This window comes from Bombina bombina, chromosome 6, assembly GCF_027579735.1.
Source record: "Bombina bombina isolate aBomBom1 chromosome 6, aBomBom1.pri, whole genome shotgun sequence".
NCBI classification, from domain to species: Eukaryota; Metazoa; Chordata; class Amphibia; order Anura; family Bombinatoridae; genus Bombina; species Bombina bombina.
The window spans coordinates 116,552,689-116,579,946 of NC_069504.1; the positions used below are offsets into that span (position 1 = coordinate 116,552,689).

The window sequence follows — 27,258 nt, forward strand, 5'->3', positions numbered from 1 at the left end:
ATTTCTCATACATGTTATACTCTGCAGCTGGTATAATATGTAATTGGAAATATATTAAGGAAAACAATTTTACAATATACTGCCCTTTAAGTATTGAGGGGAAAAAACAGGACTGGCACATTTTAACCCCTTAAGGACCAGCGACGTACCCTGTATGTCACTGGCCTTTTTTGGGGACTTGATTGTTTTATAGCGCGGCCTTGCCACCAGCTTTGAGACTGCTCTATTCCACAAAGCCTGCTGGAGGGAGGGCATTAATAGTGTGTTCTTGCTAGACTTGTGCTATTATGTCCTGAAAAGACCCTTAACGACCAGTGACATACAGGGTACATTGTGGTCATTAAGGGGTTAAGTATAGTGTCATTTTTTTAACAAACCTATAATGAAAAAAAGTGCATGTAAATATCTGATTGTGATCACATTGACATCTATAACAACTGATTTGGCAGCCATTATCTTGCCAATAATTATTAAACAAAATATTGTGATTGACACACAAATCTATACATAAATTACAATCTCTAGCTAATTATAATGTCCCTTTAATGTGTAATAAAATCAGCACTGTGTTTATAAAACCTAGTGTTTGATGTGTTATAAAAAGCAAAACAAATGCAAAATAAAGTTACTATTACTTGTTTTTGTTTTTATCTGAATGTAATTTGTTTTGTTACAACTTGTATAGGTGAAAGCATTTGTTTCTGTGCAGCATGTTTATGTGGTAAATACAGAAGTCCAGGAGAAAATATTTATTGTTTCAGAACAAAGAAAATGTTTACAGATGTAATTACTCTAATGAATATGAGATCCAAACTATATTTTGTTTTGGGATAAAACTCAGTTGAGAGTATAACTTAAAATATATATAGAAAGGAAATAGGACATGATCTACTAACTAATATGTCACATGGGAAACACAACTAGTCTTTTTTAAGGTGCTGCACAACAACGCTATTAAATAATAGCTGAACAAGCATTTATGTGGGAAATAAATGCATATATATATACATTAATATCTATCTATCTATCTATCTATCTATCTATCTATCTATCTATCTATCTATCTATCTATCTATCTATCTATCTATCTATCTATCTATCTGCTTATTTATACCTGTCCCTAATTGGCCACAGAAGAGAAGGTAACCTAAGTTACAACATTACAGATCCCATTGTTTTATAGACATTAAAACGTTACACTTATTTTGTCATATTTAAACAGCTAATGAAACTTTAAAAAAATACATCTACATGTTGTTCTCAGACTAATCTTTTCTTTGAATGCATCATTCTATCTAGCATTTATTTAGGGCTAGATTACAAGTGGAGCGCTAAATTATCACGCGCCCACAAACGGGCATATTTGCCCATTTGCAGGCACGGGATAATTAACCAGCCATTACAAGTGACTGGTTATTGTTACCGCGAGTTTGCGGTAGGAATTAGCATTTAGAAAAATTAACCAGAGATCTGATATTACAAAGATAACATAAAAACAAGATTGTTGCTGAATAAAAAAAATATTTTTCTCACACTGAGTTCTTTGAAATTGCTAGTGTAGCCACCACCTGTAGTATGTAATGGGTGCTGCCATCTTAAAACCCAGGTTTTCCTGAGGTCTCTGGTCACATGATTATCCCACAAGAGACCTGTACATTATAAGATGCAGAGCCCAAGTAACGCAACAAGAAATTTAGCCTAGTACACATACAGGCACCTCACCTCAACCTCACCATGACATCAGGCAGAAGTGTTTTCATAGAGACCTATTAAAAATGAGTAGATTTATAAAATGATTTTAGGGAATGAGAAGACATAACTTCATGAAATGAAAATGACATTATATAAAAAATATGAATCAATTGTTTTTAAAAATGATGTTTGTACTAATATGGTTATTACTTGGGTTCTTTGGTATATGAATAAATTATTTTAATAATGGATTTATACATAGTTTAATGTCTTTCTATATATAAATAGCAGCATTTACAAATACCAAAAATATTTTAGTCTATTTTTAGTCTAAAAAATGCTGTTTAAATTGAAATTGAAACTAAAACTGCAGTATAAGTACTAATCTTTACTAGCTGAGATTAAAACAAACAAAAAACAAAAACAAAAAAACTGGCAGCTACCTTTTAATTAAGCCAATTTAAAAACCAATTTAAAAAAGGTGAAGGCTTGATATTGTCTTAAATATTTTCCCTCCCTCGCGTGAGCACAATCATGATTTACCCTTGAACGATTGCCGCAATCCCAGAGCTGTGGTTAACTGTTTTGCGTAAATAAAAAGTTGCACAAAACACATAAAAAATAAATCACAAAGTGTAGTTTCATTAATAGCACCATCTAATGAAAAATTAAAAAAAAATGTTGCACACAAAAGTTATAAGTGCTCAAAGATATGAGATCTCAGGTGTTAGAAACAAAAAGGCAGGCAAAGGGCTTTAACATAGAGATACATACATATATATGTCTAAATATGCACATGTATGTATATACTGTATACGTATATGTCTATAAATGTATTCATATGTATTTATATGTGTATATATGAATTTACAAACATATATACAGGTAGCCCTTGGTTTACACCGGGTTTAGGTTCCAGAAGAAATGGTTGTAAATCGAAACCGTTGTAAATTGAAACCCAGTTTATAATGTAAGTCAATGGGAAGTGAGGGAGATAGGTTCCAGGCCCCTCTCAAAATTGTCATAAGTAACGCCTAATACATTATTTTTAAAGCTTTGAAATGAAGACTTTAAATGCTAAACAGCATTATAAACCTAATAAAATAAACACACAACACAGAATATATAATTAAACTAAGTTAAATGAACAAAAACATTTGCTAAACAGCATTATAAACCTAATAAAATAATCACACAACACAGACTTCACTTGCATTTTTCTGCAAACAGTTCTTTCTATGCATTCCAATCTGGACTGATTTATAGACAGGAAGATCTTGTTCCTTTGAAATCTGCTCGATAGCTCAGGTCTGGTTAAATTGATTAATTTCAGCTTGCTTGGCTTTACTGCAACACAAGCGGACAGCTCCACCTACTGACTATTTTAATAAATGCACTGCTTCTCAATGCATTTCGATAGCAGTCACATGACTGGAAAAAAAGGTTGCTATTCTGAAACGGTGTAAATTGAACCGTTGTAAAACGAGGGCCACCTGTACACATATAAACACATGAATATATATGTACACATATATAGACTATATATATATATATATATATATATATATATATATATATATATATATATAAGTTCATTGGAGGCCTTTGCAATTAAGTAGATGAAATCATAAAAAAAAATATTTCTGCAATATTCATTTTTGATAAAGAGTTATACTATGGGGCCGATTTATCAACCTTCTGTCTGACATGATCCGATCAGCGGATCATGTCCAACAGACATCGCTGAATGCGGAGAGCAATACGCTCTCCGCATTCAGCATTGCACCAGCAGCTCTTGTGAACTATTGGTGCAACACCGCACCCTGCAGATTTGTGGCCAATCGGCCGCTAGCAGGGAGTTTTCATGTGACAACACTGAAGAAATGACACTTTGCTACAATGTAAAGTAGTGAGTGTACAGCCTGTATGACAGTGTAAATTTGCTGTCCCCTCAAAATAACTCAACACACAGCCATTAATGTCTAAACTGTTGGCAACAAAAGTAAGTACACCCCTAAGTAGAAATGTCCAAATTGGGCCCAAAGTGTCAATATTTTGTGTGACCACCATTATTTTCCAGCACTGCCTTAACCCTCTTGGGCATGGAGTTCACCAAAGCTTCACAGGTTGCCAGTGGAGTCCTCTTCCACTCCTCCATGATGACATCACAGAGTTGGTGGATGTTAGAGACCTTGTGCTCCCCCACCTTCCGTTTGAGGATGCCCCACAGATGCTCAAAAAGGTTTAGGTCTGGAGACATGCTTGGCCAGTCCATCACCTTTACCCTCAGCTTCTTTAGCAAGGCAGTGGTCGTCTTGGAGGTGTGTTTGGGGTCATTATCATGTTGGAATACTGCCTTGTGGCCAAGTATCCGAAGGGAGGGGATCATGCTCTGCTTCAGTGTGTCACAGTACATGTTGACATTCATGGTTCCCTCAATGAACTGTAGCTCTCCAGTGCCGGCAGCACTCATGCAGGCCCAGACCATGAGACTCCCACCACCATGCTTGACTGTAGGCAAGACACACTTGTCTTTGTACTACTCACCTGGTTGCCACCACACCACTTGAGACCACCTGAACCAAATAAGTTTATCTTGGTCTCATCGGACCACAGGACATGGTTCCAGTAATCCATGTCCTTAGTCTGCTTGTCTTCAGCAAACTGTTTGCGGGCTTTCTTGTGCATCATCTTTTGAAGAGGCTTCCTTCTGGGATGACAGCCATGCAGACCAATTTGATGCAGTGTGCGGCATATGGTCTGAACACTGACAGACTGACTCCCCACCCCTTCAACATCTGCAGCAATGCTGACAGCACTCATACGTCTATTTCCCAAAGACAACCTCTGGATATGACGCTGAGCACGTGCACTCAACTTCTTTGGTCGTGCAATATCCCTAATAAACTCTTATGGATAAACAAATATTTTGTGTGTAGTTATTCCTATTTATGCAGTTATCAATGGTGAGTGAAAACTGATACTTCTTAGGAATAACATGAACAAGTAATGAGATGGAAAGTGAGATTGTAGTCACAGGTATTAATGATGATGTATACCTGGACTGTTATATATCACTTCAATGGTTAATAGCTAGTTTAAGTCTATGATTGAGTTCAACATGTAATAGAGAGTTAATGTGACAGGCAAACACAGTATTAAACAGTTTCTTCTGTATAAATGTAGATTATAGTAGGTATTAATATGAAAGGAAAACACTGTAGTAAGTAATTCAATTAAGCATTCGAACTTGTAGTTATTCTTATTAGCAGTTTATATATAATTGTTTTAAGGCAGTCTCTTATTCTAAATACTTGCGTATAATTCGTTAAGGCAAGGAAAGTTGGGAACAGGTCCGGTATAGTTGAGAGGAGCTGAGATGTTGATCCGTTAGCGGAGGTAACACTCCTTGTTCAGCGTCCCTGCAGACAGCGTGTTCTGACTTCCGTGTACACACGCTGAATTAGAGATGACGTCAGAGTGCTGTGAAAATATTTTAGTGTGAGAGACGATCTGAATGTAAATCCTTTAGTAGTTTGATGAATGGTTTCAGTTTGTAGTAGAATGAATATAACAAATTTGGTAAGGATATTGTTTGTCTGAAAAGAGTTTATCCAATCCGTTGAATTTAGGAAATAGGTAAACGTTGCAGTAAGTTTGCTTTACCCATACATTTGCAATTATCAAGCACCTGAGCAGTGCTCTAGACCCTCCTTTTATAGAAGATCTGAAATGTCTCTGAGTAAACCTTAAAGGGACAGATATTACCATATATAAGCTATTAGAGGGGTAATGATATGACAGATCCCTCCCGTCAGGATGTCCTCCTACCACCAATTGCACGTGGTTTCGTTGGATATTTAGCGTGGAATTCAGAAAGTAAATGAGGAGCATTAATGTTAGAGTGTTGTACCCATGAATCTTCTTCTGGTCCATATCCCTTCCAGTGGACAAGATATTCCACTCTTCTCCAACGTATCCTGGAGTCAAGTATTCTTTCAATTTCATAGTCCGTTTGATCAGGTTCGGATATGACAGGGGGTTTGTTGTCTTGTGGTTGTATGGTGTTGGTTCCAGGATAGGGTTTCAAAAGCGATACATGGAATGATGGATGTATCTTTAATGTTTGTGGTAGTTTTAGAGTGACGGCATTAGGATTGATGACCTTTGTTATGGAGTAAGGCCCAATGAATTGGTTTGCGAGTTTTTTACAGGGGACTTGAAGTCTAAGATTTTTTGTGGAGAGCAAAACTCTATCACCAACTTTGAAGGTTGGAGGATTACATCTTTTCTTATCATAATATCTCTTTTGAGATGATTTGGCTTCTTCGAGATGTTTCTTCAATAATGTTAGAGATGATTTGATGTTTTGGGTATAATCCATGACTGTTGGATTAGTGGATACAAGATCTCTTCCAGGGAGAGACTTAGGGTGGTACCCATATGTAGCATGAAAAGGTGATGTTTTGGTGGAGGAGTTTATAGAGTTATTATACGCAAATTCAGCTAGAGGTAACCACTCTACCCAGTCATCTTGAAGATGGCTTACATAGCATCGAAGGTACTGTTCTAGAGTTTGATTTGTACGCTCCGTTAATCCGTTAGATTGAGGGTGGAATGCGGTGGTGAGTCTTGATGAGATTTGTAGTATACGACATAATTCTTTCCAAAATCTAGAGGTGAATTGTGTCCCTCGGTCCGATACAATGGAAGTAGGTAGTCCATGAAGTTTTACAATATGTGACATGAATATTTTTGCAGTAGTGATGGCAGTTGGTAAGGACTTTAGCGGTATGAAATGTGCTAATTTGGTGAGATGGTCTATTACCACTAATATTGTTGTGAATTGGTTTGATGGAGGTAACTCCACTATGAAGTCCATTGCTATCATAGACCAGGGAACTTCTGGAATGGGTAAGGAGCACATAAGACCAAATGGTTTATGGTGGTCTTTCTTGTTCCGAGCACAGGTATTACATTTAGTCACATAATCGACTACATCCTGATTAAGACGTGGCCACCAGAATGTCCTTTTGAGAAGTTCCATTGTTTTTACTATACCAGGGTGACCTGAGAGAGGTGTATCATGATAATGTTGTATGAGTTCTTTGCGTAAAGAAGAAGGAATATAGGTCTTGTTGTTATGGACAAATAAACCTGTCTTCTCATCCCTTTCACAAGAAGGTGGGATCTCAGTATCAGATTGCAAAGCATTTATTATCTCAGTGAGTAAAGTAGTGGCAGAGGCAATGATTTTGTGAGGAGCAATGATAAACTTTTTCTCTGGTTCTTCAGTGGTTGGTTCTAGGGATCTGGAGAGAGCATCTGCCTTGATATTCTTAGAACCTGGTCTATAGGTTATCAAAAATTCAAATCTGTCGAGAAAAAGAGCCCAACGAACCTGTCTAGAAGAGAGAGTCTTGTTATTCTTGAGATATTGAAGGTTCTTGTGATCGGTGAAGATGTAAAAGGGTTTGGAGGAGCCTTCTAGTAAATGCCTCCAATGTTCCAAAGCACATTTGATGGCTAATAATTCTTTGTCTCCTACGGAGTAATTTTGTTCTGCATTTGTAAGTGTTCTTGAATAATATGCAACTGGATGTAAAGTGGGATTAGTTAGAGATTGTTGGGAGAGTATAGCACCAATACCAGTATTCGAGGCATCAACTTCAACTGTGTATTGGTAATCAGGATGAGGAAGTTGTAGAATTGGAGAGGATGAGAATTTCCGTTTTAGAAGTTCGAATGCCTCTTGAGCTTCATTGTTCCATAAGAATTTGTGTTTGCCTGTTAGTCTGGTTAGAGGTTTAACAATCATAGAGAAATTTTTTATGAAACGTCTATAAAAATTGGCAAATCCAAGAAATCGTTGTAGCGATTTTACCAAAGTGGGTTTAGTCCAATTGAGTATAGCAGAAACCTTTTCAGGGTCCATCTTTACTCCTGTGGGTGAAATTATATATCCCAAAAATTTGATAGTATTTACATGGAAACAACACTTCTCCATCTTGGCGTAGAGTTGATGTTCACGTAATCTTGCTAACACCCACCTGACGTGTTTGATATGTTTATCTTCGTTACGAGAATAGATTAAAATGTCATCCAAGTAAATTACCACGCACACATCCATGAGATCTTTAAATATATCATTGATAAAATATTGGAATGTGGCGGGTGCATTGGTGAGTCCGAATGGCATGACATTATATTGGAACAACCCATAACGGGTCCTGAAGGCCGTTTTCCATTCATCCCCACTCTTTATCCGGATAAGGTTGTAAGCACCTTTAAGGTCTAATTTTGTGAATATGGTGGCATCACTCAACCTTTCTAGAAGCTCAGGGATGAGAGGAAGGGGGTATCTGTTTTTGATAGTTATAGAGTTAAGAGCTCTATAGTCTATGATGGGTCGTCTAGTTCCATCTTTATTAGTGACGAAAAATATGCCTGCGGCTGCCGAAGAAGTACTGGGTGAGATAAAACCCTTTCGTAGATTATCGTCTAGGTATTCCCTCAAGAATTGTAATTCTTTCTGTGATAATGGAAATATTCTTCCAAACGGTATGACTGCACCAGGTTTTGTATCAATTGGGCAGTCATATGGTCGATGTGGAGGAAGATTTTCTGCTTCCTTTAAATTGAATACGTCTGAAAATTCAGCGTACTCTTGAGGTAAAGCTGATATAGCATGATTAATCTGTATATAAGGAAAACAAGTTGAAGAACAGTAAGAGGAATCAAATTTTAACTTGTTTATTGACCAATCAATTGTGGGATTATGTTTTTGTAGCCATGGATATCCCATAATAATAGGATGTATAGATCCTGGAATGATGTCGTATGAAATATATTCTTTGTGACCTGTTTTTGTAGTGGTGAGGAGTGGAATAGTGTGATGTGTAATGGGCCCTTTTAAATAGTTAGACCCATCAATAACTTTAACATAAACTGGTATTTCTTTCATCACACAAGGTATTTTATTTGCATTAACAATTTTCTGATCTATGAACATTCCGAAAGCACCGGAGTCAATCATAGCCTCGCTCTGGTAGAGGTGTTGGTCCCACTGTAAAGACACAGAAATAGTCAAATGGGTATTTAGTTTGGTAGAGATATTAGTGATACTTACCCTTCTTTTGACGAATCAGGAGAGGGCATGTAGACACTCCATGGTCTTTGTTCGCACAATACATACATAAGTTGGCTAAGCGACGTCTTGTCTTTTCCTCTTGAGTTAGAGGGCCTTTTATGGTTCCAATTTCCATTGCCACTGCTGGTGTGCTGGGTTTATCGTAATGAACAGGATAATGCTTCTTTGTGAAGGTCTCGGGGTGTTGTCTTTCCATCTTACGTTCTCTGTAACGTCGATCCATCGATATACAAACTTTTATTAAAGCCTCAAGAGTTTCAGGTAACTCTATACGAGAAAGTTTGTCTTTGAGATGTTCTGATAATCCCAACCTGAATTGATTCTTTAGACTTATTATATTCCATTGTGAGTCAGTAGCCCATAGTTGGAATTCGGCAATATAATCTTCCACTGCTCGTTTTCCTTGTCTAATGGATCTCAGGTTTTGTTCCGCGGTACTCTGTTTGTTAGTATCCTCATAAAGTGTAGACATGGCAGTAAAGAAATTTTCTAATGAATCTAGTATAGGATCACCAGACTAAAAAAATCTGTCAGCCCAAGCCCTGGGTTCTCCAGATAGATATGATATAGTGGTACAGACTTTAATTCTCTCTGTGCAGTATGTCTTGGGTTTCATACTGAATAGTAACATGCAAGAATTTTTAAATTCACGGTATTTGGAACGTACCCCTGTGAATGGGTGAGGTGGATTAATTTGTGGTTCTGGATGATCAGTGGGTTTCTGTGTAAAATAATCGTTCATTAAACGTTTAAGCGTTTTATTTTCAGTCTTTAGTTCAGTTAAACCCTGTGCAAGTAATTCTACCTTTTGATTAAGGGTGCCAATTTCATTGGTCATTTGTGCAGGATCCATTGTAATCCTTTTTTAAAGGCTTGATAATTCTGCAATATCCCTAATAAACTCTTATGGATAAACAAATATTTTGTGTGTAGTTATTCCTATTTATGCAGTTATCAATGGTGAGTGAAAACTGATACTTCTTAGGAATAACATGAACAAGTAATGAGATGGAAAGTGAGATTGTAGTCACAGGTATTAATGATGATGTATACCTGGACTGTTATATATCACTTCAATGGTTAATAGCTAGTTTAAGTCTATGATTGAGTTCAACATGTAATAGAGAGTTAATGTGACAGGCAAACACAGTATTAAACAGTTTCTTCTGTATAAATGTAGATTATAGTAGGTATTAATATGAAAGGAAAACACTGTAGTAAGTAATTCAATTAAGCATTCGAACTTGTAGTTATTCTTATTAGCAGTTTATATATAATTGTTTTAAGGCAGTCTCTTATTCTAAATACTTGCGTATAATTCGTTAAGGCAAGGAAAGTTGGGAACAGGTCCGGTATAGTTGAGAGGAGCTGAGATGTTGATCCGTTAGCGGAGGTAACACTCCTTGTTCAGCGTCCCTGCAGACAGCGTGTTCTGACTTCCGTGTACACACGCTGAATTAGAGATGACGTCAGAGTGCTGTGAAAATCTTTTAGTGTGAGAGACGATCTGAATGTGAATCCTTTAGTAGTTTGATGAATGGTTTCAGTTTGTAGTAGAATGAATATAACGAATTTGGTAAGGATATTGTTTGTCTGAAAAGAGTTTATCCAATCCGTTGAATTTAGGAAATAGGTAAACGTTGCAGTAAGTTTGCTTTACCCATACATTTGCAATTATCAAGCACCTGAGCAGTGCTCTAGACCCTCCTTTTATAGAAGATCTGAAATGTCTCTGAGTAAACCTTAAAGGGACAGATATTACCATATATAAGCTATTAGAGGGGTAATGATATGACAGGTCGACCATGGTGAGGCCTGTTCTGAGTGGAACCTGTGCTGTGAAACCGCTGTATGGTCTTACCCACCGTGCTGCAGCTCAGTTTCAGGGTCTTGGCAATCTTCTTAATAGCCTAGGCCATCTTTATGTAGAGCAACAATTCTTTTTTTCAGATCTTCAGAGAGTTCTTTGCCATGAGGTGCAATGTTGAATTTCTAGTAACCAGTATGAGAGAGTGTGAGAGCAATAACACCAAATTTAACACACCGGCTCCTCATTCACACCTGAGACCTTGTAACACGAGTAACGAGTCACATGACACCGGGGAGGGAAAATGGCTAATTGGGCTCAATTTGGACATTTCCACTTAGAGGTGTACTCACTTTTGTTGCCAACAGTTTAGACATTAATGGCTGTGTGTTGATTTATTTTGAGGGGACAGCAAATTTACACTTCTTCAATATTGTCACATGAAAAGATATAATAAAATATTTACAAAAATGTGAGGGGTGTACTTACTTTTGTGAGATACTGTATATATATATATATATATATATATATATATATATATATATATATATATATAAAAATATATATAGGTAGAGATATATATTGTATCAAAATACCATCAGATATATATAGATTTTTTTTATGACTAAATATAACATTGGAATGTGAAATATTCATATTTTCATGTGCACATATGAGAATATGCAATCAGGTTAGCACACAAGTTTTTTTTTTTCTCCATTGACTTCTATGTGGGAAGAGGTTATCTTTTTCACGACAGTCTAATTGCGCTAGAAGTAAGATGTTTGTACGTGTTGGGTTAGCATGAGCGGGATAACATTTTGCTCATAATACCAGCGCAAACCGATGCATGCTAAAAGTTTACTTCTAGCGCAATTAGCGCTCTAGCGGTAGCACAAAATACTGCTCCAGTTGTAATCTAGCCTTAAATTGTGAATGGGTGGGTAATAATTTATAGAAGATGGGCTACTTTAATATAAATATTAATTCATACATAAAATGCTTAATTTTAAACCTTTATAATTTCATAGTAAAACAATGGAAGTTTTGCATTTCACTTGTTACAAATTCCAGTGTACTAAAAATGAATGCAGTTATGCAATATTCTTTATTATCACAGTTATCAGGATAACCTAAAAAGTGTCACTTAACATAGTCATAACATTATTGATAATACTGTAGAAATTTGGCATTTCACTTTTTTGCAGGATCCACAGTATTGAAAAGAAATATGCGATCATCTTTACTATTCTTTTAAATTCATTAAAAAGATAGAAATTTGAAAATAAATGATCAATATTTGTATTTGAACTGTATTTTTTGATGACTAAATTTAAATAAAATATTGTAGACGTCAAAATAGTATAACATTTATTTATGTTGATTATTGATTGTTGACTGTTTGTGATGAAGAGGCTTATTGATGTAGATTGGAACTTGGAAAATTTGCAGTGTATTTGTGTGTAAACAAACACAAGTCTCTGTCATCTCATAAATAAACCTTCTCCTGGGATCTATGGACAATAGGTCCTGAATTGCCTAAGTCACTTGTAGAAGTTGAATGCAAAAGTTGGATGATTTACCCTCTAACAGGTAAGGAAATATACCAGCAATACTATTTTGTCCTTCTGTAATTGTAACTAAATGTTTGGAAGTAAAATTAAATTAACATTTTTTTTACCATTTATTTGAAAAAGCAGCAATTAACACATATTTATTTATTTGTTTGCATGAAAAATGCTTAAAGGGGCATTGAAGGATTTTTTTAATATACATTCATAGTTTATGTCAGGAATTAAATATTACTTTGCAAAATATATATACAAAAAATGTAATTTGTAATTTTTGGGTCAAAAAAAGTATATATGGTGATTTTTGTAGATATATCATTGGATATGCATTTCTAAAGGATTGTAATTGAGCCCTTTGTAGCAAACGTTGTATTGTTTGTTAGTCCAGGGACATACCCCTTCGAAAGGCTCTGACTATGTTTATTTCATACCTTTGCTAAGGCTAGTTAGGGATAAAAATGTACGAGCTCCTGCTCTGATTAATCAATCTCTTTGTAGCATGTAACAAGTTTAATTTTAACCCTACAGGTTACATTCCAGCTTTGTTCTCTTGTTATCCTTTGCTAAAGGAAAGATGAACACATCTAGTCAGACAATCACAAAAGACAAATGTGTGCAGGCACCAATTAGCAGCAGCTACCACTAGTGTAGGATATGTGCGTATTCTTTTTAAACAAGGGATACCAAGAAAACAAAGCCCATTTGAAAATAGAAGAGAATTCAAAAGTGTCTTAAAATGACATACTCTATCTGAATCATGCAGGTTTACTTTCCTATCCCTTTAAGAGGAAATGTTTAATCAATTGCTTTGCGGCTAATAAGGAAAATTCCATGAACAATATTGGTAGAAAAGCAAAATGAATTTTAATAATCACAGTAGAATCTGCTTTTCAAAATCCTTAAACTTTATTACACTTTACAGGTTACCTTTTAATGTGCAAAATGTAAATGAGAATAGTTCAAATCTTATGCTAACATTTCTTATTATATCATGGTGACTGATTTATTTCTCAGGTACCATCAGAAAAGATGGCGGCTCAAGGACCCAAAGAAAACCAGTACATAGTTCATCGTTCCATTTACTCAGAAAAAACCTTTCAAGAGGAAAATGAGAAGAAAGAAATTGTACAGAAATCTCTTCAGGAAAAGCTGCAAAAGAACTTCAGGTTGTAATCTCTAACATTTTCAACATTTTTTTCTTCATAAAATAAAAAGTTCATGTGAATGAGCGGTGCAAATAAATGCTCTTTCCGCTGACTATACATTTCAGTTTTATATTTTGTACATTATAAATCAAATGATTTAATCCAAGAAAAATGACTCAACTATTAATATGTCCCTTTAAGTTGAATGACTTAAAGGGATAGTAAATCTAAAATGTATCTTTCATGAGCTAGATAGAGAATACAATTTTAACCAACTTTATAATGTTCTTCTATTATTAAGTTTGTTTTATTTCTTGGTATCCTTTGTAAAGGGTAGGCTCAAGAATGCAAATTACTACTGGGAGCTAGCTCAATAGATCTGGTGAAACAATGACAAGAGGCATATCCGTGTAGCCACCAAACACCAGCTAGTTCCCAGTAGTGCATTGCTGCCCTTGAGCCTACAAGTATTATTCTTCAACAAAGGACACAAATAGAACAGAGCCAACTTGATAATATAAGTAAATTTTAAAGTTGTTTAAAACGGTTTGCTTTATCCAAATCAAACATGTTTTATTTTGACTTTACTGTCCCTTTAATGCATTCAATATTGGCAATTACTGCTTAATGTGTCTAATTTTTTAAAAAAAAAACTAAACCTATAATATTCATAATATTGTGTTATAAAAGTTGCATGAAACCCCCACACAATATTTTATGATTCAGATAGAGCATATATTTTTAAACAACTTTCCAATTTAATTCTGTTATCAATTTTGCTTCATCCTCTTGGTATCCTTTGTTGAAGAAGCAGCAATGCACTGCTGGGAACTAGCAGCTGAACACATTGGAAAGCCAATGACAAGAGGAATATATATATATGCAGCCACCAATCAGCAGCTAGCTCCCACCTCCTAAACCTACCTAGGTATGCTTTTCAACAAAGGATACCAAGAGAACTAAGCAAATTAGATAATACAAACAAATCGGAAAGCGGTTTAAAATTGAATGCTCTGAATCATGAAGAAAAATGTTTAGGTTTCATGTCTCTTTAAAAGTTTCATATTTTGCATATTGTTATCGTTTTTGAAACTTTTGCAATCATAAATTAACATTGTTATTCCATTTAGTTGCATAAAAGTATCGTAGTTACAATTTTTAAGAACTTTCCAAAATACTTTTGTTAAAAACTTGCTTTGTTCTTGTGGTAACCTTTGTTGAAAGGAATACCCAAGTACTACTCAAGGCTAACTGGTGATTGAGGGTTAGACATATATATACCTCTTTTTTGACTCACCTGTTGTGTTCAGGTGGCCCCTGTGCTTACTTAGGTTTACTATTCAACAAAGGATACAAAGAGAAAGCAAATTTGATAACAGAAAGTTGTTTAACAATGTTTGAATGCTCTATCTTATTTAATGAAAGTTTGATTTTGACGTTACTGTCCCTTTAATTCTGATTTCTATGTCCCATGTGAACTGAGCATGCACAAAATCTTAAACACTGAAAAACAACCAGGACACCCAAGATATTTTGTATGTAAGGGACTAAATGGGTATTGAATCAAATACACCCAAAAATCATGTGAAAGCCTCATAAAAGGGGGTTCAGATGAATGGGGCACTGCTCTTAAATTCTCTAAAAAAAACAAACAATATAAAACAACAAAAAACAAAACTAAGAACTGAAAAGCACATGGGATCTCTAATTTACTTCTTGGCTATGGTAAAATAATACAGCAATATATAAATATTGTACATAATGTGTACTGATGTGATAATATGAACATATTTAGCTTTTAATCACATAATAAACATGTAAGGCTGTAGCAGGTTTTAGTTTTTTTTAAATGTTTGCCTCTCATCTGACAGATGTACGTCCAGAAAAGCATTTCTGATAGCTAAGTCGTTTCTCCCAATCGTGGACTGGTTGCCCAAATACAGATGGAAAGAGTGGATTGTACAAGACATAATATCAGGAGTGAGCACGGGACTTGTTGCCACTTTACAAGGTAAAGTTCTGGTATAACTAATAAGAATAATAGTCATAGTTTTTAGTTACATTGTTTTATATATATATATATATATATATATATATATATATACAGTATATATATATATATATATATATATATATATATATATCTATATATATATATATATATATATATAGTAGTTATACTGTATATATAGTTCTAATTAAGTTATATTTTATTAATTTATTTCAAAGGAACATTAAAGGAAATGTTTATATACACATAATATATAACAGGAATTAAAGGGACATTAAACACTTTGAGATGGTAATATAAATGTATAAATCACATATATAAAAAGATGTCTGCAATATACTATCATTATTTATTTGGTTCCCTTTTTCTGTAATTCCATTCTAAAATGGTGAGCTTTTCATTTCCTGTTAGAAATGGAAGTGCAGAACACTGTTATATTCCACTCAGCCATTGGCTGCACACTCTAGTGACATATTTATAACTGTCCCTAATTGGCCACAGCAGAGAAGGTAACCTAAGTGACAACATGGCAGCTCCCATTGTTTTATAGACACTAAAACTTTACTCTTGTTTTGTCAATATTCAAACAGCTAATGAAACATTAAAATAATACATTTACTTGTTATTCTCAGACTAATCTTTTCTTTAAATGCATAATCCTATCTAGCATTTAATGTCCCTTTAAGCATAACTTGCACAAGATCTGCATGAGAATAAAATGCTTTAAAATAATTTGACACTGCCACTTTGTTGGTACAATGCTAGCAAAAGAGTAGTCCAGGAATAAACAACTTGAAAAAACTCTCACTTATTCATCACGTCACTGCACATTTTTTTACTCACATAGTTATTGTTGGCAGTACAGCAGTATATTGTGGAATAAAAAGTAATCTATATGATAGTTTCCAGCGAGCTGGGAAAGCTGGCAATCTGTTGTAGCAGAAGAAGGGCTCTTTATAGTAGGCCTCAGGCATTGCTAGATTGTGTTTATTTTTAGTATGTTCTGTTTATTCTACTGAAACAGAATAATCAGCCATTTTATGAAGCAATATAAGAGCTTTGATTATGCTTATGGGATCTCTGTTTTCTCATTCCAGCTATTTCATTAGTAAATAATGCAGTGTGTAAACAATTGTTTTGTTGTATATAATTGCAGGCTTGGCCTTCTCGTTGCTTGTTGGAGTTCCAGTTGCTTATGGCCTTTATTCATCTTTCTTTCCCATTCTGACTTATTTTGTTCTTGGAACCTCTAGACACCTATCAGTAGGTAAGAATGCAGATTAGTAAACTGAAAACTATTCTACGGTACAGTTTATATTGTGTTATAAAGTCATATGTGATATATGACATATTTAATAAGAGCAGGGATGGCCATTATATAGATTTCATGACAACATGTAAACTTTCTACATGTCCTTTGAAACAATGAATATGTAGTCATAGATCACTATTTTTTAAACCTGTTCTCGGGCCTCCCTAACAGGCCACATTTTGAGGATATCTGAACTGGAGCACAGGTGAAATAATCAGCTGCTTATTAAAGTGAATGCAAATTTTGATGCTTAAGTGTTCGGTTTTTAAAAATTCGATTAAAAACAGGGGCACTTTAATTCATCAAAATTTACATTTCACTCCTGTTGTGAAAAAAAAACTTACCTTTTAATCTTCACAGCAGCTCCAGCTTCCTCTGGTCGTCGCAAGCCATTTCTGATGTCAGAAATGATGGATAGGTCATCCTCCAATCATAGCTTCCCCCCCGGGGGAATCAGTATCTGATTCAAAGCCGTGATTGGAGGAAGCCGGATTCCTCATTTTAGACCCAGGAAGAGGCTTTGCAACGGGTGGAGGAAGCTGGAGCTGCTGTCAAGTTTAAAAGGTAAGTTTTTTTTCACAACAGGAGTGAAATGTAAATATTGATGAATTAAAGTGCCCCTGTTTTTAATCAAATTTTTAAAAACTGGGCACTTTAGCATCAAAATTTACATTCACTTTAAATATGGTTATTTTACCTGCTCTCATCCAAAGTAATCCTGAAAACCTGACCTGTTGGTGAGGCCTGAGGACAGGTTTGAACACTAGTGTCATAGAAAATCTAAATTTGAACTCAAAGTCCTAGAAATGTCTCCTAAAATTCTGATTCAAAGAACCTCAAAATGGTGGCGGGGAGGCAAAGTCTTAGTGGCCTGAGGGTTGAGCCAGTGTGATCCCGAGCTGTGAATGGGCATGTAGATGATCTGGGGGTGTTGCAGGATAGTTAAGAGCAAACTTGGGTCTTTTGGGTGGGTTTTAATTTAAATATAATTAATAACTTAGTTAAAGAAAAGAGGTACAGAGCTACAAAATAATACAAAAAACACGCAATATGCATTATGGTTTGGGGGCTCAGCAAAAATCAATTAATGGAACATATATAAGGCGGACATTGTTATGAATTTGTTCAATTTAATCTCTAAAAGTATTTTAGCAGAAGTATTATTTTAAAAACACAAAAAACAAACTATACTCAAGCTGTGTCACCTGGTACAACAGTTAAATGATATTTAGAAAACAAGTTTAGCACTACAATGTTTAGCTGCTATCAAATGCAGTTAAAATGAGCGGGTCATTGATTACAAGATTAAAAGATTACAAGTGGGGGGCTATTCGACGCTCCCGCTCAAGAGTTAACTGCGCTAGAAGTAAGATTTTTGCTCTTGTCGGGTTGCACTTGTATTATGTGTTGAAAGTAAACTGTTTTCGGTCACGCTCTAACCTTACGAGCAAAAAAAAGCAGAACTAAGAATATTGCGTGCGTGTTCACATATTCCTCGATAGAAGTCAACGGAGCAAAAAAAGTGGGGAAAAACTAACACCCAACTCGCATGCAAACCTGATGGTATTTATGTACACTATATATCTATACCTATATACATAGATGATTATATATAGGTATAGATAAACAGATATATATAGGAATATCTATTTAAAAATACATAGAACATGTCCTGCTATGCGCAGAACATTGGAATGTGAAATATGTACAGTAAATACATAGTTAAAACCTTTATTAAACAATTAATATTGCATAAATATGCTTTTACATGTTTTCATCTACTTAACTGCAAAGGGCTCTAATGGACTTATATATATATATGTCTATATATATGTACATATTTATTTATATGTTTATTTGTGTATATATGTCTGTAAATACACACATACACATATAAATACATAGATATATATGTACACACACACATATTTATACTGTATATATATATATATATATATATATATATATATATATATATATATATATATATGGATATGTATGAATGTCTATGTTAATGCCCTTTGCCTACCTTTTGTTTTCTAGCACCTGAGACCTCATATCTATGAGCCATTATAATTTTTGTGTGCAATATTTGTTTTTAATATTTTTTATTATATGATGTTATTATGAAGTAAATGCACTTTTTAATGTATTTTTTATGTGTTTTGTGCAACTTATTTGTTTAGCAAAACAGTTAACCAGAGCTCTAATCATTCTAGAGTAATTGCGACTGCGCTCCACTTGTAATCTGGTCCATAATGCGATAAAAAAACAACTAAAATTCCAAATAAAAATCACACAAAAAATTCAAATAATCAAATAACAAATACAATAAAAAATATATAAAACAAATACTTGCAGTGGAATAAAAAGGCGACGACTATGTGAACACCTTGACCAGATTTTCTAAGATGCGTTTCAAGTCCAAACCCCTACATCAATATTATTTGTTAATCCCAACAGGACCATTTGCGGTAACATGTGCAATGATGGGATCGTTGATTTTATCTATGGCCCCTGATGAAAATTTTTTAATATCAAGCAACAGCACAGGACTGAATGGAACAGTGGTGGATACAGTTGCCAGAGACAATCAGAGAGTCATTATTTCAGGAACACTCAGCTTTTTAATTGGAATCATACAGGTAATAGACATTATTGCAAAAAAGATCAAATGATTCTATGGGGTAAATTTATTAAAGTGCGGACGGACATGATATAATGTAGCGTATCCAGTCTGCCGCACATCGATAAATGCCGACAGCATACGCTGTCAGCATTTATCATTGCACTAGCAGTTCTTGTGATTCGCGCTAGCAGGGGGTGTCAATTGATTTCTGTCCGCTGCCTCAGAGCAGGCGGACAAGCTATGGAGCAGGGGTCTTTAGACCGCTGATTGATAACTTCTGTTTCCGGCGAGCCTGAAATACCAAGAATATACAAATAATGTTTCAACCACTGAGTGAGAAATATTTCCCTGCTGTTCTCATTTTGTTACAATAAGCTTTTAAGATCATTACATAAGAGCTGTGAATTAAAGGGACATGAAACCCCAACATGTTATTTCATGATTCAGATAGACCATATAATTTGAATCAACTTTCCAGTTTACTTTTATTATCAAATGTGCTTCGTTTTCTTGGTATCCTTTGTTTAAGGAGCAGCAATGCACTACTGTGAGCTAGTTGAATACATCAGTAAGCCAATGAAAAATTGCATATGTGTGCTGCCACCATTCAGCAGCTAGCTCCCAGCTCCTAAGCCTATCTAGGTATGCTTTTAAGGATACCAAAAGAACAAAGCAAATTTGATAACAGAAGTAAATTGGAAAGTTGTTTAAAATGTTATGCTCTATCTGAATCATGAAGGGAAAACGTTGGGTTTCATGTCCCTTTAAGCAGTCACTATTGACTGAATAAACCAGTAGAATAGACAGATATAGTGTTATGTCTAATAATGTCTTTGTTTTCAGCTTCTTCTAGGTGCATTTAAGATTGGCTTCGTTGTTAGGTACCTGGCAGATCCTCTGGTTGGTGGCTTCACCACAGCTGCTGCTTTCCAAGTTTTTGTTTCACAACTGAAACTGGTGCTTAACGTTCCCTCAAAAAGCTTCAATGGGGTTCTGTCTATAATATATGTAAGTATACACAGTACTGCATATAATATATGTAAGTATACACAGCACTGCATATGATATAGGGATTTTGGAGAATTATTACAATTTTTTTTTTATAAATTAAGCACATTTAATACGTTAGAAATATAGTTTTGTCAATAGTTAAATCTGTAGTATTAAATTAAGGGCTAGATTTATCAAAGGCTAGGCGAACTCTGTATGTTCTTCGCCTGTAACTGCGCCCCAGCTCGCCTCCGGAGAGGCGCACATGTGCGCCTAAATTTATAAAAAAAACATAGACGTAACTTTGCGCAGGCGAGCTGGGGCGTAATAATGATAAATTGCGCCTGTCGGAAAAAGCATTTACTCCCTATTTATCACAGTACATCCCTATAAATATTTGCGCCGCCATCTTTTGATTATTAAAAAACGTTTTTTAGGTAACTATTTAGCTAATATTTATATTATATAATGTTTCTGTGCTGTTTGTGCCATATGTTGACACAAAAATAAATATATCAATATATCGATATATATACATAAAATTTTTGGTACCATATGCGCCTGTGGAAGCGCAAATTACTGGGAATAACAGTATCTTCTTTGAGCTGAACTTTTGAAAAATTAGTTAAAAGAGTAAAGTACTGCATCACAAGATGTAAAAGCATGTATTATAATGGTGTTCGACTCAGTCTGTATTGCGAAATATACAACACGCAATTACAGCTGAAATGATCGGTGCAAAGCAATGATAAATAAGCAACTGGGCGTATTTGTAGGTCAGGCTGTTAAATTATGCCTATTACTAATGTATATTGGTGCACTCGGGAGCGCGCCTGTGCGCCTAGGCGAATGCAAGTGGAGTGCGAAGAAGTTTCTTTCAGATTTGCGCAATTATAGGCGCAGAGTGCTTTGATAAATATGAGGATCCGTTTGTATGCGTTATTTTGGACGATATTATAGGAGAATGGCTTTGATAAATCTAGCCCTAAGTCTAGTCAAGATTGTGCAAGTTAAGGTTAGTGCTGTGTAGCTCACTTCTGAACTCTTCCTTAGTCAACAATGTTATAGTTTCAGTAATGTGGATGTCAATATATAATCAGTCCCACAATATCATCAGTGAAATGATGTGGCCACAGCAATGTCATCTGTGAATCAACGTCAGGGGACAATATTTCCGTTGGGGAACACCCACAACTCCCTTAAATGCCAGACAGTGTTGCACCCTCATTGTCATCCAAGGGGTTACCCCTATCCCTATATATAGCACTAAAACTGAAACCTAAAAATACATACACTATCTCTAGCTCTAATGCTATCCTAACCTCTAACACTAACCCTAAACCTACAAATCACTACCCTACCCTACCCTACCCTACCCTAAAGTAATGGTAAACTCTCCCCTTTATGAAATCAGATCCGGAATGTTAGTGATATTTTAGATGAAGTTTAATTCATCAGTTGTAACAAAGATGAGCTATAACTTACTTTTTAATGTAGATATGAAATTCAAATACCCCACACTCCGGCAACCCATTTTAAAAGTGATCATTTTTGTGAGCTAACAGTTTAAACTGTCCAATTACTCTCTAGCCTTTAGGCACTTTTGTTGTGGCTAGATGGCTAATTGGACAATAATTCAAACTATTAACTCACAGAAAAAATGGCTTCTGAACAGGGCAGCCAGAGCAATGGTTATTAGAATTTAAGCGCCATATTAAAAAGTTACATTCCGTATCTGTTTTCATAAAGGGGAGAGTTTACCATCATATTAACTCTTACCCTAGTCCTAGAAACGCTAACCAAAACCCAGGCATTGGCTCTAGAATTAGACCTAACCAAAATGTCTCAAGATGGGCACTGTAGACTGACAATTTTGTGGGTGGTAAGGTATTGTTACTGCAACACCTCATCCTTTGACACAGTTGGTGCATTATTGTCATAGAAGGGAGAACTTTTGTATTAGGTAAAAAAACAAAAGATACAATAATACCCATTGGCCTCTGCATTGGCCTATGCATTGGCCTATGCAGGTAGATTGAGTTTTCAATATTGCTAGGACCTAGTTAAAACATTGAAGAAACTAACTTTTGTTATTTTATTAGCAAAATACCAACAAGGTAGTTCTGCAAAGATACAGCACTGTGGCCAAGTTATACAAATCTAGATGAAAACTGTAAATAGTTTAAAATATTTTGAAAAATGTATTTATAGTTAGTTCAAATTATCTTATTTTAATGAAAGTATTTTTTATTTTCCAAAAGAGAAAAAAAAGAATATTAATTTATTTATTTTTTCTTCTAGACACTTATAGATATTTTTGCCAACATCGGTAAAACCAACATTGCTGATCTTATTGCTGCACTTTTGACTTTTTTTGTTTGTCTTGGGGTTAAAGAACTGAATGACCGATACAAACGTTATCTGCGTGTACCTATTCCTATAGAAGTCCTTGTGGTAAGTTAAACAATAAAAATCACTAAATACAGAACAAAACTGCTTTGTTTATAACACTGTTGAAGATTAAATTGATCACTTTTATAGTACAGAGATTTTGTTTATTTTATCTTAAGACAATTGTAGCCACAGGGATTTCATATGGAGCGAACCTGGACAAACTATACAATGCAGGAATTGTAAGATCTATCCCCAGTGGGTAAGTTCATTTTTTCTTCTTCACCCAAATATTGTATTGCTAAATATAGAATATTGAAATATCTACCTTGTAATTAATAAAATATATAGCTACTTATTTGTGCTATTTTTTTCATACCATGATATTTGTCCATAACATTTAATGTATAATAAAGTATGTCATGGCTTAATATTTGGTAATAAAGTGTTTATTGAGAAGATGCTGATATAAAATATGGTTTCTTGTAAAATAATGATTAACAAATATAAAACAATAACACTAAAACTAATGTATTCATTTGGTTGATGTGATCTATGTATAAATTGCTAGCAATATTTATATTAGGATAAACAGTTTCAGCACATTACCTTTCCAAACATAATTTAGAGTTTTGCACTATTTAATTTGAGATGCAAATTAAATAAAACTACCATATGTTAATATGTTAGCAATTTTTAATGTCCAGTTTGTATCATTATATAAAACATACTAAACAAAATCATAGTATTAGAATACAAATATGTTATATATAGTTCAATGTTAAAAAAAATAATAAATACATAATAAAAATATTATATATATATATATATATATATATATATATATATATATATATATAAAAATTGTGTTGCAAGGCTATTGCAGCATATAGTCATAAAGTTTTATTTTTACTTGTTTAATGTCATAAAGACTGATACAGTCATTTTAGCTGTAGCTGTGTCTAAAGTTGTTGGCCTATAATTTTTTTATAATTTTTTAAATGCATAACTGAATTAGTTTAGGCCTATAGATACTTCTATTATTACCTAAACAGTCAATTTAAATGACTGAAATTTAACATGCAATGCCTAATAAAAAAAAAAATTAAGGAAAATGAAAGTGAAAATTAAACTTTCATGATTCTGATACAACATGCAATTAATTTTTTTTCCCAGTGTATTTCAATTATCACATTTATTTTATTCTCTTTGTATTCTTTGTTGAAGATCATACCTACTAGGTAGGCTCAGAAGCATGCATGTGTCTTGAGCATTTTATGGTAGCAGAATTTGCAACAATATATAGCATTTTTACGATGTCCTACATGGATTTTATGTTGCATCAAACTGATCACAATCGTTTGAGACCTGACAAAAAGAACTCTGCTTTACTTACAATATAGAAAGGTAGCAGAAAAAAAGGCATTCCTAGGCAACTATAATCCTTTAACTTTTGTTTATTTGGTATTGTAATATTTGCTTCAAACTCTTCATACAATATATACTATATTTTGTAAAACTAAGCTTCATCCAATATTGTTTAAGCGATGAGTATGATATATGTTTCTTGTTTTAGGTTTTTGCCCCCAGTGAAACCAGAAGTCAGCATGTTCTCAGAGTTAATTGGATCGGCATTTTCCATTGGAATTGTAGCTTATGCTATAGCTGTGTCTGTGGGAAAGGTTTATGCCACAAAACATAATTATTCAGTCGATGGAAATCAGGTAATCTAACATGATGTATTTTACAGCTATATAATGGCCTACATTTAACAAGCACCAGGCGGAAAAAGGCTTGTTCCAGCTAACCTGTCTACCCAGTATCACAGCCAGCTGGCAGCAATGTATCATTGCACAAACCGCTGCTTGTGAAATCCCGTTCCCTGCTAGCCAATCACGTGTCAGCAGGGGCTGTCAATCACCCCGGTTGGACTTGTCCAGGGTGATTGTAAAACCACAAATTAGGAGGTGGCATATCTTAACTATCGGCATCTCGCAGCTTTATAAATTTCCATGAGCACTTCCTGTTATATCCAAACAGAGGGAACCCAGTTAATGTAATCTATGTCAGATTTTAAATTCAGTGAAGATTGATGTATCCGTTAGAGAGTTTGAAAAAATAATGTAACAGAGAAATGACTGATATAAAATAAGATTGGTTCTTACAAAGAAAAATACTATGTTTGTACAGTGCAGACACTACTCTATTGCTAGTTGTGTGAGAACAGGGTTAGTGAACAATGCTACTTCTGAGGTAGTTGAGAGGTTAGTAAGGACTACAGCTTGCAAGTATACAAGAAAGTGCCTGGAAATTGTGGATTCATAAAAAAAAAGTCAAGAATTGCAGGCATAACTAATCAACTCTTTGGTGCCTATTTATCAAATGTCTGTCCGACATGATCCGATCAGCGGATCATGTCCGACAGACAACGCTGAATGCGGACAGCATACGCTCTCCGCATTCAGCATTGCACCAGCAGTTCTGGTGAACTGCTGGTGTAATGTCGCCCCCTGCAGATTCGCAGCCAAACCACCGCTAGCAGGGGGTGTCAAACAACCCAATCGTATCTGATTGGGTTGATTGCTGTTCGGAGCCTCAGAGCAGGCGGACAGGTTATGGAGCATCAGTCTTTAGACCGCTGCTTCATAACTTTGGTGTTTCTGGCGAGCCTTAAGGCTCGCCAGAAACACGGGGCATCAAGCACTGATGTATGTATTTCAAATGTCTATTAAATATAAAAGTGCCATTTCATTATATATTTTTTTGTTTATTTTAGTAATGCCTTTTATAACAACATAAAATTTCTACTCTACACAATGAAGTGGCATAATAAAATAGCTTGATACCATATTGATAATATTAGTATGGATTTGATTTGCCATATCCATTTTTCAAAATGAAGTCTATATTTATCTTTTAGTTATTTTTGTGGCTTACTTTCTTATTCTAGTAAGAAGCAGTGTACAAAGAATGTGGGTTCTAAATGGGTAGGAAATTCGATAACAGAAATAAAATGTAAAGTTGTTTAAAATTGTACGCTGTATCTGAATTGTAAAAGTTTAATTATGATTTAACTGTCCCTTTAACTATTTAACATCAAGTTAAGATTTGTTGGTCAAGCCTGATGAGATATTCTTCTTTTTTATCTGAAAAAAATAATAAAAGAGGGAATTATATAATGTGTGCTATCTATATAATTAAACTAAATAACCAAGAATAACAAGCTGACTAGGAAATAAAAGAAGTTGTCCTTATTACTAACTCTACACTATTTAACAAGAAACTAAAACGTGACACATGTACAGTTTATAAAACAGCTATGCAAAATCATAAACATTCTGCTAAGGAAAAAAGATAAATATGTAGAAGTGGGTTTCCTGTTTGGAACTGCACAATTATCTGTAGGTTATGTATGTAGAATAATGTTTGATAACAAAATTAGAAATAATTTTATACATCAGCTGTTAAACATATATCAACAGGAATTCATCGCTTTTGGAATTAGTAACATCTTGTGTGGATCTTTCTCGTGCTTCGTTGCCTCCACTGCTCTCTCCCGTACAGCTGTGCAAGAAAGTACTGGTGGGAAAACCCAGGTGAGAATTTTTTTTTTAATCATAAAACTTCATAAAAAGTAAGAATTATAATTATTAGATTGAATTGTGAAGAAAAAAAGGCCCACCCATATCTTCTCATATATGGCATATGTCTGATATCTCATATACTGTATGTTCCTTAACGTCTAAATTTCTTTATGGACATGTATATATGTAACATGGGCCCTGTTGAAGTATATATATGCCTAGAGATATGAGAAGCACACAAATCTTTATAAAGCTTATCTATTTTTCTAAGACTGGGCCATAGTGCATTTGCATGAAGTCAGTTAGCTCCCTGACTTATTTTATGTTTCTTCACTACCTCCTGATCGAGTCAGGGAGGCTGAAACATATACTGCACCTCAAAGACAAAAAAGTAAATTGCAAAATACCACTGATCATTAGGAGGTTAATATTAATAGGGGGTAAGATGACAGTTAGCTATTTTTAGTCCATCTTTTCTCACTTAGTGTGTCAGCTATCCAATCATAATATCAAAATGAATATGTTGCCATTTTTATTATTATAAGAGTTTCCACAGTGCTATATAGAGGGTACAATAAATTAAGAAAAGACTGTTAAGTCAGACTGGGACCGACAGATTACAGAGTCCTGCTCCCTAGAGAGTTTACAGTCTAAATGGTAGTTAAAGAAAAAAGTCTGATTAGAAATGACTGTTAAGTCAGACTGGGACCGACAGATTACAGAGTCCTGGTTTTATACTTGAAATGGTGATAATCATAAAATAATAAATATTTATTAATTCATAACCCAAGGATTGTCCACAATAACGCTTCATGTCTACTTTGAATGAAAGAAAAATGTTCACTTTTATTGTAGTTCTCCTCCATATAGCACCTGAAATAAAAGGAGGAGGAAACAAGCCCTTATTATGGTAGTCAAACTTTAAAATACATTAGCTGACTTAAGCAAATATGTTTCAGCAAACAAGAAATAATTC

General features: G+C 34.6%; 1 protein-coding gene across 1 annotated transcript in view; it reads left to right on the plus strand.

The window, feature by feature from the left end:
• Positions 1-13,249: 13,249 nt before the first annotated feature.
• Positions 13,250-27,258, plus strand: part of LOC128664337 (pendrin-like) — a 93,920-nt gene continuing 79,911 nt past the window's right edge. The window contains exons 1-9 of the mRNA XM_053719177.1: positions 13,250-13,386; positions 15,237-15,376; positions 16,533-16,643; positions 19,152-19,333; positions 20,161-20,325; positions 22,609-22,761; positions 22,878-22,960; positions 24,275-24,422; positions 26,181-26,294. Of these exons, the coding sequence (XP_053575152.1) occupies positions 13,250-13,386; positions 15,237-15,376; positions 16,533-16,643; positions 19,152-19,333; positions 20,161-20,325; positions 22,609-22,761; positions 22,878-22,960; positions 24,275-24,422; positions 26,181-26,294 (1,233 nt within the window). The remainder of the gene's footprint in view (positions 13,387-15,236; positions 15,377-16,532; positions 16,644-19,151; positions 19,334-20,160; positions 20,326-22,608; positions 22,762-22,877; positions 22,961-24,274; positions 24,423-26,180; positions 26,295-27,258) is intronic.